The sequence below is a fragment of the Trachinotus anak genome, unplaced genomic scaffold, assembly GCF_046630095.1.
Source record: "Trachinotus anak isolate AG129_WGS33_773 ecotype Australia unplaced genomic scaffold, CSIRO_AGI_Tana_v1 ptg000011l, whole genome shotgun sequence".
Classification (NCBI taxonomy): Eukaryota; Metazoa; Chordata; class Actinopteri; order Carangiformes; family Carangidae; genus Trachinotus; species Trachinotus anak.
Genome location: NW_027273862.1, coordinates 8731724 through 8750319, shown reverse-complemented (window position 1 = coordinate 8750319; position 18596 = coordinate 8731724). Strand labels below are relative to the sequence as shown.

Genomic DNA, 18596 nt, shown 5'->3' with positions numbered 1-18596 from the left:
CGCCCCATTTCCCCCTACCACCACCACCACCTTCTTCCCCCTCTCCAAGCATTCTTGTGTTCACCAGTCACAGACAGGGATAGTCGCCCTCTCCATGCATCTCCACAGCAGCATCAGGAAATGACAAGGGCAGCTCTGCCGCTGCTATTTTCAGTTTGTTACCTGGTGTCCACAGCTATATGTGATGCTATATTTTGTTCCTCCCATTCCTTACTGTCTCTCTGGATGTGTAAATATGTGTGCTTCCATGGCAACAGCTGAATGTGGGACCCAGAGATGTTGGAGCCTATGGGAAGGGGGGAAAAATCAATATTCAGCTGAACAGTTGTGTCTCAATATCTGTTTTCTATCCTTTTTTTTCACTTAATTTTTAGTATTTAGCAGTTGAAAATCTGACCTTCAAAACATCATGCTCGATTCATTTAAAAAAGCTTTAAGACATGGAAGATTGTGTTGGGTGAGTAAAGGTTCAGAGGTCATGAGACTAAAACCATTCTTGGTGATTCAACACAACAAGCTCCCTTTTTTAGTATTGTAAGGCTAAAACAATGTTCAGTGTCATCGACTGTATATTGTAGCGAATACAATGAAAAATGAAAAATCATAGTACTGACAGCTGGTAAAGGGTAAAAAACATGACATGAAAACCTCATCCAGTAGAGAGACTGTTTAAATATTGAATTTAGATGTACTGTATATGTACAGTAAACATGAATAAAAAAATCGTTATATAGTGAATATATTAATTACATGAATTAAACAGTCATGACAATAATATAAACAAAATATATACGATAACATATTCATGTAAAGCATGCAGCTTTTTAAAGTAGAGAATTACTGATATCAAACTGATTCTAATACACAAAAACATTCCTACTGTACTAGTTAGCAGTTAGAAAATAAAGTGTCAGCACAAAGCACAGGAGCATTTTGATCTTTTCTCTGAGAGAAATGTAAACAATGTCAGGAGCAACACACCTAACGCCACCATCCTTTTCTTACGTTGCGATTGTTAAAAGATCGATATTTGACTTATATTTGCTTTGGGATCACGTTATCTCAGTAGTTTAATGATGCTATTGCACAAATAGCCTGCTACATAAGGTATTCTTCATCACAATTATACAGTAAGGCAGCAACAAGTTGTTTTTGTTTGTAACTCAATTACATCTAAAAGCTATATAGGCTGCATAAGTGACTGAAGACAAGGGGATTCAAATTCAAGTACTGCCCTGATGTCAACTCCAGCAATTGTTGCAAACTGATATGAGCACAGCTTCAATTACATTACACGTGTAGTCATTGGTGTAATTCTTTGTTAACCGCAGACAGGCTCGTCTTCTCTGTCGTCTGTTGAGGTCAGGGTCGTGGTTAAATAAACTGACATATTACGTAAATGAGAAGGAATGAATGAATAAAACACTTATTACTGCAAAGCTTGCACTCTGAGATCGCTCATGAACGTATTATTGAATGACCAGCACATTACATCCCAGTGCTTCTAAATGTTGATGGACTCATCAAACAGTAACCTTATCAATGACCTTTGAACCTTCCTTATCGAACACATTTACATGCAGATCCAGCCGCTACCTTTCCCCCATCAGGACTGGACCAGACCGTGTGCTTCAGCTCCTCCCCTGGGGGTTGCATACCCTTCTGAACTTGTGGGAACAGGCGCTGCACAAAGCTGGCATACCGTGACTGTACAGTAAGTAACTTTGTGTTTAGAGTGTTTGACAGTAGACGTACTGGTATAGGCCTACTGTATGGCTTGCTGTACTTCTACAGAGTAATGACATTCAAATGAGCTTTAATATCGATCGAATCAGCAGTTTAAAGCTGCAGTCAGACATAATAGGCTGTACATCGACTGCAGGCTCAACTCCTCTAAACACTTCAGCTCTTTTACATCCAAAGAATTGGCTTTTACCAAAGCGAGGGAATTGTCTGAGAAACTGATTTCAAACCGTGAGCTGATGTAAAAAAAAGAAAAAAAAATAGGTTGCAGTAACAATGAAAGCGAGAAACGTCAGTTACACTGAGCCATGCCTATCTTACAATTGCAGGAACTGAAACTTTGTGTTGAGTTGGTTTGACTGTAATGACTGCAATGTTTCCCACTGTAATGATATGTGTTTCACCTCGGTTACCTGTTGTTTCCATTTCAGATGAGGCTGATCTATTGCTGCAGCACTTTGCTGCTGCTCATCCTCATTCCCGGAGCCTGTCAAGCTGGAAACATCTTAGTCCTTCCTATTGAAGGCAGCCACTGGATAAACATGGATATCCTGCTTAAAGCTTTGCACTCAAGAGGACACAATATAACTATTCTGCGTTCCAGCCAAAGCTGGTATATCAAGGATAACAACCCTTATTATAACACCATCACAGTTCAAGTGGAGAGGAGCTTAGATCAGGAATTCATCACAAAAATCGTTTCTGAGGGGCTTGAATTTGAAAGGGGGTCTCTTCCCTTGACAAAATTCCTCCAATTGACTATAGGAATGTTTGGTACATTTGTTGAAGTTCAGAAAGCCATGGGTGAACTTATATCAGTGATGCTTGATGACCAAGAGTTGATGAGAAACCTGAAGGACCGCAAATTTGACCTGGTGCTCACTGACCCCTGCTGGGGAGGTGGAATAATCTTGGCCAAATATCTGAACCTTCCGTTGGTTTATAATGTTCGCTGGCTGATAGCTGGAGAAGGTCATCTCGCTATTGCTCCTTCACCTATATCTTATATTCCTATAACAGGATCTGGCAACACTGATAAGATGAGCTTTTTTCAAAGAGTTAAAAACATGGTTTTGCATCTAATAACCCAAACACAAAACAACCTGGTGGTTAAATTAATATACCAGAAATTATGTGATAAATATCTTGGGCCTGATAATGACTTTAAACTCTTAATGCTAAATGCAGACATTTGGCTGATGAGGGCGGACTTTGTGTTTGAGTATCCACGTCCCACCATGCCCAATGTTGTGTACATTGGAGGGTTTCAGTGTAAACCTGCAAAACATCTGCCTCAACACCTGGAGGAGTTTGTGCAGAGTTCTGGAGAACATGGAGTCATCATCATGTCTCTGGGGACTTTTGTGAGTGAACTTCCTGCTGACATGACAAATGAGATCGCTGCAGCTTTTGCTAAATTACCCCAGAAAGTCATCTGGAAGCATAAAGGTGGCAGACCAGCCACTCTGGGCAACAACACTTTACTGGTGGACTGGATGCCACAGAATGACCTCCTAGGACATCCAAAGATTAAACTATTTGTGGCTCATGGGGGAACAAATGGAGTTCAAGAAGCTATTTATCATGGAGTCCCAGTCGTGGGTCTACCCTTGTTTTTTGACCAGTACGACAATCTGCTGCGACTGAGGGAGAGAGGAGGGGCTAAGATCCTTACATTAGCTACAGTGGACAAAGACAACAACTTCCTGGAGGCCATAGAGGAAGTCCTGACTGAGCCCTCCTACAGGATGAACATGCAGAGACTCTCCAGGCTGCACAGAGATCAGCCAGTGAAGCCGCTCGACAACGCCCTCTTCTGGATAGAGTTTGTCATGAGACACAAAGGTGCAGCTCACCTGAGAACAGAGTCCTACAGACTGCCCTGGTATTCCTACCACTTTCTAGATGTATTTTTGCTCCTGGCTGGAGTTGTGCTGCTCATGCTTGTAGCTGTCTTCACCTTGATGAGGTGTTTATACACTGCAATGTGTAAACCCAAAGTTAAACGTGAATAATTATTCAAGGAATATATATATTTTGTACATTCATTGCTTTTTTAAAAAAATATCACTAAATAAATTCAAAGATGGATGTTGTTTTTTTATGATTTTGAGATGAATATAAGATGAACTGCTCAGATACACAGCGTTCTAACAGTTGATCAAACTAAAGGCATTGTTTTCTAAAGGTAAGTTTTTTTTAGTTATTGTTATTATTGTTAGAAGTTATTGTTTGTATTCACTCAATGGATGTTGTGACCTTTTTCACAACCAACAATGCACAAACATTGAATAAAAATTAAATGTATTAGTCCCGGCAAATGTATGGATGTTGGAGCCATTTTTCTTATTTTTTTGTTTGTTTCATTTTGTGGTGTGTGTGTGTGTGTGTGTGTGTGTGTATGTGTGTGTGTGTCTGCACCTCCAACCACTAGGTGGAGCATCTGTCTATGAAATAATGGATATAGATGTAGATAAGGAGGCCAGTGCAATCACTCTCAGGTGTTGCTACTTTGTGTTTGTGGGTGGGTGGTTGTTGGATTTTCGTGTGTCATGTTGTGTCCTGCCCTTTGTTTATGCTACATTTGTGAATTGTGAATCGTCTTGTGGAACGTTTGAAAAGGAAGAGTAAGTGGTGAGCTGTAGCACTAAATCTCTGACTGGCTTTTTAAAAGTAGATAACAGAGGCTGCACTCTCTTATACCTGTATAGCATGTTTGACTTCCTTCAACGTGACTCATTTGAGTATGATAAACATTTACTTGAACCGTTGCCTTCAAGGTGTGTATGCACCTCAATCAGTGCCTGCCTTTTATTACAGATCAAAAATGCAAGACAAAGTCATCTTAGGTCCAAGGTCTGTCAGTGTTTTGGGTCTTTCATCCTTCAGGTACTCAACCAAAGATTCAGCTCAGTGAGCTCTATTTATATTTAATATTTTGCCAGCTTGTTAATGTTGTCATGTAGTTTCAGGTTATTTCAGGTCTAGTAGAAAGTCTAATGTAAGTACAAGCATGGGCACACTTTTCCTGTAGATTACTTCAGAGTTTTGCTTCACTGTTGAGTCAACTTCCCTTAAAGAGAGTTTAAACAGAAGTATTCATTGTTGTAAGTTCAGCAGAACTGTTGTCAGTGGTGAGGCACATAAATAAAAAACTAAAAAAAAAACAGGAAATGGTTTTATAGCCCCACATTCACACAAATGTTACACTTAGTGTCTCATAGATGACAAAATGGTGAAAGTATTGCCCTTTGAAATTACAGTGTGTGGTGAAATCTACCGTTTTTCAAAGGACATAAAACTTACAGCATAAATAAAGAGAAATATGTTTTATAATGTCACACAGTATTTCCCAGAATCAACTGCACAGACAGAGGGAAAGTAAGTGTAACTCTGTCCAGTTGGTAACACAGCAGTTCTGGTTCGTTGCATGTTGAGGACTGGGTACCCTGGAAAAGAGACAAGCATCTCATGTAACTGTCTTGAGGGTGGGACAAAAGAAACCAGGAAGTGTTTTATAGTCTCACCACTTTAAAGCTCAAGTCTCCATTGACTTTATTTTGTGTGGGTTAAGAGTTTGTTGTCATAATCGCCAGGAGAGTTTTCACTGTAAGCTTTGGCACGTAAAGACTTTGTTTTCGGTTGTGTATAAAAGGGTAAGTTATCTTTGTTGACATTTGTTTCTATCTTTTGTCAGCTAATGTTTCTCAATGGGATGAAGGTTTTATTATGTTGAAGGATTAGACATTTGACCAGTGAAAAAATCGGTGCGTAGGATTTGTTGTACATGCAGCGATCGGGTGTTTTCTTAGAGGGAAGCTCTTGAATATTTCCTTTATGCAGACTGAGCGCTATGGTTATAAAAACATGCCTGCTCAGGGAGATTAGGGTTTAACACAGAATGCATCCAGAGCTCTTGGCACTGAACAGCACTCCAATTTCCTGAGAGAGGCCCCATGTGCTACGTCCACGTGAGGGTGGTTGGAAGGAATTTTTGCAAAAAAGCAGAGACACATTTAAAATGAACACCATCATCTGGTATACCATTGACTATTGTTGTGCACACTTTTCTGGATTTGTTTAATAATATAGCTATCTGTGTTTTGTGTTGTTTTTTTTACATTTCAGACTACAGCTTTAGAGAAGATTTGAAGATGATTTTGTCACTGGCTTGCATCATCTCTCTTTTGACTGCCCTTATTCCAGCTACCCATGGTGGGAAAGTTCTGGTGTTTCCACATGATGGCAGCCACTGGGTGAACATGAAGGTACTTGTTGAGGAGCTGCATTCAAGGGGGCACACTGTGACGGTTATCCGGGCTGCAGACAGTTGGTATATCAGTGAGACGTCTCCATATTACAATAGTGTCACAGTGGATATTGCTGGTGGTGGAAATGAGGATTTTTATCGTCTCTTTGTCTCTGAAGTTATTAAAATTAAACGAAGTGAAGGCTCTGTGTGGGCCCGTTTTGCTCTAGACATGGAGTTAAAGGACAAGTTCTCTGAATTACACAAGAAAGTGTGTGAACTGGTTGTGCACATGCTTGAAAACAAAGAGTTAATGAGGGCTTTTCAAGATGCCAAGTACGAGGTTGTTTTGACAGATCCTGCTAACGGAGGAGGAGTAATGCTGGCTCACTACCTTGGATTGCCATTAGTGTTTAATGCTCGATGGACTGTTCATGGTGAGGCCCATTTTGCTATTGCACCCTCTCCACTTTCCTATGTCCCACTTCCACCTTCAGAATTAACAGATCAGATGACTTTCTTTGAGAGGGTCAAAAACATAATTTTTTACACCGTGAGGATGCATTTGTACAAACAGGTAGCTGGACCACATTATTCTGCACTGACCAACCGCTACATTGGTCCAGATACAGATTACTTCTCCCTGTTTCAAGCAGCAGACCTATGGCTGATGAGAGTGGACTTTGTGTTTGAGTTCCCTCGTCCCACCATGCCCAATGTTATCTATATGGGAGGTTTCCAGTGTAAACCTGCAAAACCTCTGCCTCAACACCTGGAGGAGTTTGTGCAGAGTTCTGGAGAACATGGAGTCATCATCATGTCTCTGGGGACTTTGATTGGAGAGCTTCCTCACGACTTAGCCAATGAGATCGCTGCAGCTTTTGCTAAATTACCTCAGAAAGTCATCTGGAGGCATAAAGGTGACAGACCAGCCACTCTGGGCAACAACACTTTACTGGTGGACTGGATGCCACAGAATGACCTCCTAGGACATCCAAAGATTAAACTATTTATAAGTCATGGAGGAACAAACGGCATATATGAGGCTATATATCATGGGATTCCAATTGTAGGCATCCCCATTGTGTTTGATCAAGCCGACAACCTCTCCAGACTGCGAGCAAAGGGAGTCGCAAAGGTTATGGATATTTCTGTTTTGGATGGTAAAACATTTCAGACTGCTATACAGGAAGTCTTGAATGAGCCCACCCACACCACGAGCATGCAGAGACTCTCCAGGCTGCACAGAGATCAGCCAATGAAGCCACTCGACCGCGCCCTCTTCTGGATAGAGTTTGTCATGAGACACAAGGGTGCAGCTCACCTGAGGACAGAGTCCTACAAACTGCCCTGGTATTCCTACCACTCTCTAGATGTTATATTGTTTTTGCTAACAATTGCACTATTTCTTTTGTTCTGTTTTGTTGGGTTAGTATGGTCGTGCTTCAGATTGTGTTTGAAAAGAAAAATGAAATCTGACTAATAAGGAAGGACGCATTGTTATTTTCACACTGGTTAATGTATTACAGTCAGTTTCACTGTGATCAGTTGAATAGTAAAAGAGCAGATGTTTTACGTTTGAGCTGTGCTTTGAGTTGACTGCAAGAGTAATGCTACATAACTGCACTAACAAACTGCCAGTTTTGACTGGCAACTTTCTGAATGAAGTCTGTTTGATTACTTTGTCTAAAGCTGAGTCATTTCATTTATCAGTATGCATGCATCATTTTAAGACCTTATTTAAAACGAAAGTCTGAAAACTCACAGCAAATGCAACATATGATTAGTAGACTTACTTGAAATCAGCTTTGTCTCTGCTTTTCTGTCTGCTGCTTCTTCTGCTGCCTGCTGCTATTTTTCTGTATACTGTTAAAACTACATGAAAAGCAAATATTCCAACAAAAGGCCTCAAGTTGTCAATAAAATATTAAAAGAATGTTGACTGGAAGACTGAATTAAAATCATGTACATTTCTAGCTTTGTTTAAATACATGCATTAAAAACATATCTAAATAAAGGTTTGCTGATCCCTTTACCAGCCACCAGATTATGCTGTTCAGTCATTTACAGTCATTTTCTAGGCAGCTGAAGTAAAATGTCAGCTATTCAATAAAATGTCACTTTTCAGAAGACAGCAGTGCACACACATAAGCATTGCAGACCACATAATAAAACTAACTGCTTAGACCATCAAGACATGCATAGCTGTAGCTGTCTGAGGGAGAATGAATTATGGAAATGCAATAAAACTAGGAAACTGCAATGTTGTCACAACCTCAACCTTTCATGGAACGAAACACTTGTAACACAGGAAAATAATCATGCAGTTTTCAAAGTTATTGTTTTGCAGTCATTCAATTTTGTCACTAATATTTGCATAACAGTTAAACACCATGGAACACCTTTACTCCATTTTGTACTTTCTTATCACCTGTGACTTTAAGACCATGAAATTGCAGTAACAAAGTCCTTCTCAAGCTGGACCTTGGAAGGACTAGCACATGTTCTGCTCTCTGGCAAAGGAGAAAGACTTAAAAGAATTAACACTGACTGCCAATAAAGGTAACACTAGTATGTTTCAATCTTTTGCCAATGTAAAGTACTGATACTCTAGCTATTGTGAGATTTGAAACCATGTATTTTCAGAAGGTACATTTTAATTTGTATGAAATATATTTTATTCTTGTTTCATTGGTTTTGATTCTCTCAGGTGCACTCAAAAAGTTACTGTATATATTCAGCAGGCTACACATTCTTCATAACAAATATTAAAGCAATAAAATTGATATATATAGACTTGGCAGAGGGTAAATAGCGGGATTTTTATTGACAAATTACTGATATAAACTACAGTTTTTACAAAAATGTTACTTGTATTGAAAATTATGCATTTGGTAAGCTATAATCTAAGATATAATATGCTTTCTTCCATACTTAAGAATAAAAATGAATTGGTCCTGGGTCTGGATCACACTCAGCTTGCTCTGTCCAACTGTGGTTCATGGTGGGAAAGTACTTGTTTTTCCAGTGGACGGGAGCCACTGGGTGAACATGAAAGTCATCATAGAGGAACTTCACTCAAGGGGCCACCAGGTTTCTGTTGTGCGATCATCAGACAGCTGGTACATCAAGGAGACCTCGCCGTTCTATACCTCAGTTACACTTGAAGGGGAGTCTGGATTTGATGAAGACTTTTTAACTAAGTTTGTGACCCAGTTGCTGGAAATCCAGAGGGACGGGAAATCTGCCTGGACACGTTTTAAACTGGAAATGGAACAAGCACAAAAGGCCTCTGAGATGCATGAGAAAAATTGCAAAATGCTTGAGCTGCTTTTTGAAAACAAAGATCTGGTGCAGTCACTAAAAGATGCCAAATACGACCTGGTCCTCACAGACCCTGCTATACCGGGGGGTGTTATACTTGCCCACTATCTCAAGTTACCTCTTGTGTTCAATGTCAGATGGACTAGTCAAGGTGAAGGCCATTTTTCAATTGCACCCTCTCCTCTTTCCTATGTTCCAATGACAGGAACTGAGCTATCAGATAAAATGAGCTTTTTCGAGAGACTATTTAACGTCATCATTTTTGGCTTCACAGAATATCAAATTGCGCACTATATTTTACCAAATTATGCTGGCTTAATTGAAAAATATTTAGGTCCAGATGCAGACTACCTCTCCCTGTTTCAAGCAGCAGACCTATGGCTGATGAGAGTGGACTTTGTGTTTGAGTTCCCTCGTCCCACCATGCCCAATGTTATCTATATGGGAGGTTTCCAGTGTAAACCTGCAAAACCTCTGCCTCAACACCTGGAGGAGTTTGTGCAGAGTTCTGGAGAACATGGAGTCATCATCATGTCTCTGGGGACTTTGATTGGAGAGCTTCCTCACGACTTAGCCAATGAGATCGCTGCAGCTTTTGCTAAATTACCTCAGAAAGTCATCTGGAGGCATAAAGGTGACAGACCAGCCACTCTGGGCAACAACACTTTACTGGTGGACTGGATGCCACAGAATGACCTCCTAGGACATCCAAAGATTAAACTATTTGTGGCTCATGGGGGAACAAATGGAGTTCAAGAGGCTATCTACCATGGAGTTCCTATACTAGGACTTCCACTGATTTTTGATCAACGTGATAATCTATTTAGAATTGAAGTAAGAGGAGCAGGGAAGATACTTGATATTTTTACTATGAATGAAGACATCTTCTTTCAAAGTGTTCAGGAAGTCCTGACTGAGCCCTCCTACAGGATGAACATGCAGAGACTCTCCAGGCTGCACAGAGATCAGCCAGTGAAGCCGCTCGACAACGCCCTCTTCTGGATAGAGTTTGTCATGAGACACAAAGGTGCAGCTCACATGAGAACAGAGTCCTACAGACTGCCCTGGTATTCCTACCACTCTCTAGATGTGATGCTACTCTTAGTTGGAGTTGTGTTGATTATTCTGGGCATCTTTTCTGCCTTAATAAGGTGTTTATGCTGTAAACTCTGTCAGAGAACAAAACGTAAATGTGATTAAAAAAATTTAAGTGGCAATCAAACTGTGAAAAAAAATTAAAACATAGATATGCTTATTTCACGTCCTTTAAATATGTGAAATGTGAAATTGTTGGCTTAGCGATTTGATGGGGATAACAGAAATACATTTACAATGACTTGCAAAAGTTCTAATTACATTCTTAGACTATTGTTATTTTACATATCCAGTACTATTCTGGGTGAACACACATTATACCTTTAACATGTAATGTACATGTACACTTTGACTTTGTAACCCCTTGATCTTGATATCTGTAAACTCAGATCAGAGTCCAGACAGAGAGATTTTGAACCTTTGGGATAGCAAGTAACAAAATGTTCAGTAGTATTGCTGCTTTAGCAGGAACAAAATAAAAGCTTTTTTTTAAATTTCAAAATAAATTGATTACTGTTCATGAGCTTGGCCTCTTACATTAACCTTCACATATGTAAAGACTTTTCAAATTCACTCTCAAGCTGTAGCCTGATATACTTTTTTTGTTTAGTTTTGAAAACTACAAAAACATTTTCCCTGGTGTTGCACAGTATTGAGGATTCATGTTCTTATCTTCTCCAAACCAAGTGTAGCTTTGCATGGATTTAAACACAGTTTCACACACAAATATTAGAGTGACATGTCAACGTTACACTAGGCCCTTATATATGATTAAAACCTTGCTATATATAAGCCTTGATGTGTCTTTTACCTGTAGGTTTCTGTATAATGGACTATTTTTTTGAAATCCCAATCTTACTGTTTTTATACAACACATTACATTAATTTCAGTGTTATGGGGAAGGTGGAGCTTCAATTTTAAATGTTTGAATTTAAACATAAATGTTTTAGTGCTTCAGATGATGAATGCTGAAATTCTATGAATTATTTTTTCCACGTGGACATGAGATTTTTACTTATACTTTTCACTGATATAGGAAATAGTCTAATTTCTTCTAGCTTTGGTCTTGAATGGCATGCACACTATTAAAAAAATAACCATTTCACTTGTTTATTTATTTCTCATGCCTCTTTGACTGTCCTCTCATGAAGGAAAACATTTCACAAAAGCATGCAAAATTGTTTGGACACACATTTAAAGTCAATCAATAGAGTAAATTACAGTAAGCAAGCTGATCTTTACCTGGATTGTGGATTATTAATGCATAGCACACCTTTAGCATATTATGTCTGAGAGAAAGCAGCGATCTTTGCCTTTTAATGGACCTACTGGCTCAGCAGTGTCAGTAAAAGTTGCCATTGTGCTTAAATCTCCTAAAGCTGTCCCCTTAATACTTGGGTGTGGATATGTCTCTGGAGACTTTTGTAGGTAAAATGTACCATTACAAAACTAGTTAGATAAGTGAAGCTATTGCCAAATTACCTCCAAATGTCATTAGAGTGACAACCTACTTTGGGTAAGAACCATTTACTGTCAAGGCCATAAAATATAGAAAAGTTTATCTCTCATGAAAGAAAATATAGTTTGAGAGTCTGTTGAGTTCAAGTTGTGCATGTACATTTGTTTGCTGATAAATATGACACCCTGTTGTGTCTAAAAGTGTGGGAAGCGGAGAGGATAAAGATGACAACTTCCTCAGGGCCATACAGGAAATTTTCAACGAGCCCTCCCACAGGGTGAACATGCAGGGTCTGCCCCAATTTCTACACTTAATGGGCTTAACTGGGCAATGCTGTAAATAACAAGACATACAAGTCAGAACTAAACTACTGCTGTAAATGTCAGCTTTAGCTGAATCTGAAGAGATCAGCCAATAAATCCACAAACAACTATGGACAGAGGGTGAAATGTGCTGCTCACCTGACAACCTACAGACAGTCTTCCTCTTTAGATATCACTCTATTTGTAGCATGTGTTACTCTAATTATTCTGCTGAATTTTTTTTTTTTTTTTTTTTTAGCAAAGGGCTGTGTTGAGGTATTGAATCTGTGGCATTTACTATAAGCCATCTAAAGGTAGAAAGCCTAATTTCACTACTGAGTTAATCTTATTCAAACTCAAGACTGTAGGTTTGTGAGCATTGTGGAAACTAACATGCAGTCATGACATGACTGTACAAAATCCCTGAGGGTTGTTCTTAAATAAATAAATTATTTTATTACAAAGCAATAAAAAAAACATGCTGCAAATATTGTGATAGACTTTGTCTCTACATCCTACTTTTTGTCTTGTTGCAGCCATGATACAAGACAACAATTCAGTCAAAGTCATCACTGTTAGGTAGGATTAGACATGATGGGGGTCAGACCCTACATAAGTCTGGAGACATTTTCTACCCACAAAGAAAAACAGAAATATTTCAAATTGAATTTCAATATTTCATTTTTGACACACACACCTCAAACAATAGTACAACTTAACTAATATTTGTCAGATTGATATTAGCTGCCTGGTGGATTCCACTTGTCTCAATATAGCTAATACAGCAGGGCATTTTTCAGGTAAAAAAAATGATATTCTATTTTAAAGGGATGAAAATTGAAAGTAAGGGAGCAGTACTGACTGAGTGTCTCAGCGCTGCTGCCAGACCATTCATGCACACCAAAAATTCACAAAATGTTGCCAAGTGAAATATCACAAAAGTAGCCATTTGGAAGTTTAGCTATTGCTACAAAGTCAACATTAGCATTAACAGCTGTTTTCTAACCAGTTTAGAAGAGATGTTGTGAGTTCACCACCAAACTTCATTCTTTTACTCACCAACAGCTGTCTCCAGTCATGGAAAGCCACCCTCTTGTTGAGTTAGCATTTCAATCACTTCTATCCTCAACTAAATTTAGCATGCTAGCCAGCTAGCCAGGTCAGACTGTCTTGTAACTTTCGGATACTAAGTCACTGGGCCTTCCAGGTAGCTCTGAAGAAGCAGCGCTGCCCAGACAGCATATTATAATCTCTTGTCTTGTATAAGCAACATTAGCTCAGGCTCTTGCCAAGAGTGGTAAGTAAACAGCTGTTAATGCTAACGCTGTCCATGTAGCAATATCAAAACATACAAATAGCTCCTTTAAAGTAATAGTAAGATATTTTGGGAAGTTCCCTTATTTGCTTTCTTGCCATGAGTTAGATGAAAAGATCAATACCACTCTCATATCTATATGCTAACTATGAAGCTGGAATCAGCAGCCAGTTCGCTTAGCCCTGCATAAAGACTGGAAAAAGAGTTGAATCCATTTTGGGGGGATTATATGCTGCACTATTTCTTGGCCAGGTGCAGTAACTGTCTCTGCTGGTTGCCTCCCAGCCACAAAAATGCGCAAATATTATTTTTACACTTAGGGTTTAGCAGAAGAAAAAAACAAAACAAGACACAGGAATCAGTGAACTTTAGAGGTGAAACAGGTGACCTTTGCACCTCTACCTTTGGACACAGTCAAGCTTGATGTGGTGCTAGGCCAAGCTGTTATGCTAAGCTACGCTAACCAGCTGCTGGCTGTAGCTTCATATTCACTGGACATGAGAGTGGCATCAATGTATTTCCCTTTTCAAACAATTCCTTTATTAACAGGTAAAAATTAATAAATTGTTTAACTGAAGCATCAGACCAGCACAGGCACAGCACTGGGTACATATCTGCGGATAATACAGAGAAAATAGAAGAATCACTGTTTTCAGTTAGATCTGTATTTACGCAGCCTCATACCAGCATCATTGACCATCATTGTCCAGTTTCTTTAGGGAAAAATACTTTCAAACTGCACCTATGACAATAGTCATGAAAAGTCATAGTAAAGTCAGTTCAGGGTATTTACAAAGTGTCCATGCCAGCAGGGCAGGTGTGGTGGGCGGTGTAAGTCCTCTCAGGATGTCCTGGTCCGTAGAGAGCTCATCCTGAGCACAGTGACCTCAGCTACATCTGCATCCTGCATCTCCACCTCTTGTTGGCAGCTTTCTCTGATTACATATACTACGAGACCCACACAGATGAAAATGAGGAGGACTATGCCTATAACCTGGGCACAAAAGAGTGAAGCAACACTTGTTTAATAGGTATCAACAGCGGAGGTGTATTTTTGGTTAACAAAGTCTACTAACAGAGCTATAGTAATACTCTACAAAGGGCAACAGCTTGACATTTTGGATGTATTCTCTACACTGCTGAGTCTGAGGTGGAGGTGTTTTCACTCCTCTCATCCTCCATAATCTTGTGTAAACTAAAAAATATTAACTCACCTGAGAAAAAACAAACAGCTGCTGCGATCGGAGCATTAGTTCTTGTGGGGTGACATCTCCCTCACTAATTGGCTCACACCACTTCTGTGGAGCTGCCTTGTCAACTAGTACAAATCTACCCTCCCAGTCTGTCATAGCACAAGCAAAGTATTGGCCATCGAGGAACAACAAAATCAGCCACACGATAGCAGGAACAAAACTGGAGAGGGAGACAGTTTTCCTGCACCACGTATCACATCTGCATCCTTGAATGATCAGCATCAAGGTGAAGGCCATGACGGCAGGAATGATGAAGAACGCTGATGAAAATACTCCGTTCCATGTAGGGTTGCAAGGACACTCAAACTCCAGCTCCACCAGCTTCTCTAGTCCCATGAGGATAAAGCCAAAAGCCACATTTGATACCAGAGGACTGTTGCTAAGTTCATTTTTCAGCCTGGTAAGCCATTGTTGTCTACTTTCCATACTAGATTGACCGAAAAATGAAGACAATCGTTGTAAAAAGCCCAAAAGAGGGTCCACCGTTGTGAACACATTGGCAACAGCTAAGTGATGCGTAATTAACTCATCCAGGGGTAAGTTTTCCCCTCGGGCAAAATGCCACACTTCCACTCTGATTGGTTTTGAACAAAGGAGGGTGTGCCGTCTGCTCTGACATTTCTCTGGCTGATTGGTCTCTGTGAGGTTTCAGGTGGGGTTACATTTTAAATGTGGTCTCCCATGGACAAACTGGAGGGAGGGCTGTAAAGTGGAGGGAAGTTTGTTCTGCAGTTGAGCATAGACTGGCCTGCTGCAATAGTTCAGGAAAAAATCACATGCATGGAGATGCTGGCAGATATCAAAGGTTAAGCCTTTACATTGAAGAATCAAGTTACAGGCCCAAATTTACACTACAACCAAACAAAAGAGGGATTTGTTACAGTTGAAAACATATTTAACTTAAGAAAGGTCACATAATTTACCTCTTAAAACTGCACTTACGGTTATAAATTTATCAAGTCCTCAGGTGTTTTACCCCCTTTTCCCAATTGTGTGCAACTAAAAAAATGAGACGCATGCAGCCTCTTGTCAGTTTACCTCATCTGGCCACATGGGGGCGCCCATGCAGCGGCACAGGTTAAGGATAGAGCGGATTACAGGAAGCCATGTTGAACTTTGAAGGGGATGTGGTACATACAGCTTGAGAACACCCAGGCCACTGATGTGATGACATAATTTATAAATGACCTCAGTGAGCTCAAGAGCATCACCATAATCTCCTCACATTAAAACCCGACAAGAGCGAGTATTTAGGCACTGTGGAGCAGGCTTGGAGTCACAGTATGTGACCGGTGAAAACTCTGGCAGGATTGCTTTTCAGTTCATCTGCACATAAACCCTGGCAATTTTTTTTTTTTTTTTAATGCAGCCACACATATCTTGATTTGCCGCCGGTGATAAACCAGCGGACAATCTATAGTTTACATCTATTGCTGCAAGAGCTGTTGAACGGGCTTATGAAATCATATAGCTAGGTTATTCCTGTAGCCGGGAAACAGTGTATGAGCAGGAACACCTTCCTTCAAATGATTAAAATGTGCACCTGTCATCTCATAAAAAAATAAATAAATAAATGAGAATTGAAGCTTAAGGAAATGAAGGCTGGGGAGCCTCATAGTAACTGACTGAGTTCACAGCAACATTACATCCGTGTAAAATGTGTGTGTGTGTGTGTGTGAGCGTGTCTGTGTGTGTACATGTGTGTTTATCCACGGTCATGAGCGCATAGGGTACGCGCAGCTTGTCGTTGCTGCCGTTAGTGTCCTCCCAGCATCTGTTCCTCTGTTTCTGGTATTAAAAATAGACCGGTGCTGATAACAGACTTATGTTTCGGCTACATCACTTCCCGTCGGGAATCATTTGTGCGCCACTTTCGTTTTAATCACCGAGCCGTGAGTGCGAGAGCGCAAATGCGCATCGGTCTGCGCATCTTTGAATCTTCAGAACTACACTGTGGACAATCTCCCTGACATCCAAAGACCTCTCCTCCGCAATCCGACGAGGCTTCTTCAACGCCTATGGCTGCACATCGGCATCCCTAAGCCGCTGGCCTCGTCCCGGACCCTTCACCCATCGCTGTCCTCTTAAGGTCTTTGAAACAGGGAGACATTTCTACAAACATTTTTTTTTTTTTTTTTTTTTTTAATAATCCTCGGCTGCCTATTTTGAAAGAACCCGGTGCTATGCTGGGCCCGTCTCTGTAGATCCTGTGATCAATACACGAGCTCTCCTCCCACATTCGTCCGACCGAGACCCCGGTACTCTCATCGAGCCCCAAAAATGCATCCTAACGCAGTGATGCTGCTGGCGGTGGCCCTCTTAGGGAACTTGATGCTGCCTTTCATCTCGGCTCAAAACGGTAAGAAAGCAGATTTGACCATGGGATAATTGTAAACATCGCGTTGAGGGAAAGTGACTTGACTTGTGTGAGGACGCCCCAGCTATATGTTGCCAGAGAGGATTTTGAGAATGACTGCGATTAAAGCCTCTACTACACTGTAGTTTCACGCATCTCGACCAGAAGGCCAGAGTTAGACGCCAACAAATCTGATTCAGTCCCTGACCACCCAGTGTAGCCTTCACGGAGCTCTAACCAGAGGAAAACAGATAACAGAAAAACCGACGTTGTTGTGACATCTTTTTTTTTTGCAAGGTTACCTCATTTATTGCCAGTTACTGTATAGTGCAGATGTGTCTGAGTTCATTGTCACTTTGTCAAATATGTTGCCAAATTTGTTTTAAAACAGACAAAGAGCGTTGTTGCTGGGAGCAAAACTGTGGCTTGTACGTTCATGGAATTAGTTGTGAATATTTACATGCTGTCTGTGGGTAGCCTGGGGCTGTCAGTGTGCAGTTTGTTTAGTCAAAGGGGGTTGGGTAGCAGTGTGTCAAGCAAGACTAACCTGCTCTGGATGCTGATAAAGTATTGTCAACACACACAAACACAGACTTAAGACTTGCCCAGTGCGTGTTTTAAATACTGTAAATATCAGGCCCTACTGTATCACAGGTGTTGGACTTATGCATCTGTTTTTTTTTTTTACAAAACAGCTTCCCTATTGTGCCAGATTTCCTCAAATGTCATCATAAGTGAGGACCTTTCTTTATTGCCTAACTTCAGTTATTGCAAATCTAAATACACAATTAACATGTCCTTATTTGATAATTATGCAGTGTGTTTGAGCACCAGATGTTTTTTCTTTGCAAGCATGCAGATAAAGGGCGTAAGAGATGTGGTTGACAGATAGTCCGGCCTGCAAAGGATGCTCATTTGTGAGTTTAATTTAAAAAGTTCACTGTGTAGTAATCATAATAAAAACAATTTGATGTGGTTCAGATAGCTGTTGGGTGTTCCAGGCTGTCCTCTTCTGATACAGCATGTCCTGTTTTCAGATTCTGTTGAATCACATCACCCAGAGGGGCACACAAATCAGCAGACATTCATGAAATCATTTATTTTCTTAATTTTTAAAAGAACCTCAATAGCTTCAGTGAACAACCTTGACAGGTTGGTGCTTTAGCATGCAGATGGCACCAGTCTAATTCAGTTTTTGTTCACAAAGTAATCATTGACTTTCCTTTCAGAAACTGCTATACCCACATGTCATGGTCTCCTGTTGACAAATCAACATCACTGACATGATCTAATCCTTTTCAAAAAAATAAAAAAAAATAAAAATAAAATAAAACAAGGAAGAGAATTACTGTTGTACTTGTATACTTATGTTCATCTCTTCTTTTCTGTGGGATAATCAGACACCCACTGTGCAAAACTTAATAAGACATGTATTTTTGATGATAGGATGAGAATGGTGTGAAAAACCTCACTCCACTACTGTCCTACCTTTTAAGGAC

At 40.2% G+C, this 18596-nt stretch overlaps 2 protein-coding genes and 2 pseudogenes across 3 annotated transcripts in view; all 4 read left to right on the top strand.

Moving 5' to 3' along the window:
• Positions 1–1580: 1580 nt before the first annotated feature.
• LOC139627660 (UDP-glucuronosyltransferase 2C1 pseudogene) lies at positions 1581–3834 on the top strand (annotated as a pseudogene).
• Positions 3835–5897: 2063 nt separating this feature from the next.
• Positions 5898–10934, top strand: LOC139627662 (UDP-glucuronosyltransferase 2A2-like). The gene is made up of 2 exons (XM_071488654.1): positions 5898–8554; positions 8932–10934. The coding sequence occupies exon 1, from the start codon at positions 5898–5900 to the stop codon at positions 7473–7475; it is 1578 nt and encodes a 525-aa protein (XP_071344755.1). The 3' UTR covers positions 7476–8554; positions 8932–10934.
• On the top strand, positions 8939–10934 carry LOC139627663 (UDP-glucuronosyltransferase 2C1 pseudogene; annotated as a pseudogene).
• A 5528-nt stretch (positions 10935–16462) lies between these two features.
• Positions 16463–18596, top strand: part of nptnb (neuroplastin b) — a 28696-nt gene continuing 26562 nt past the window's right edge. Inside the window, exon 1 of one of the 2 annotated variants that reach the window (XM_071488279.1) lies at positions 16463–17100. In XM_071488279.1, the coding sequence (XP_071344380.1) occupies positions 17022–17100 (79 nt within the window). In that variant the 5' untranslated portion in view covers positions 16463–17021. The remainder of the gene's footprint in view (positions 17101–18596) is intronic. The other variant, XM_071488281.1, reaches the window with a different exon arrangement.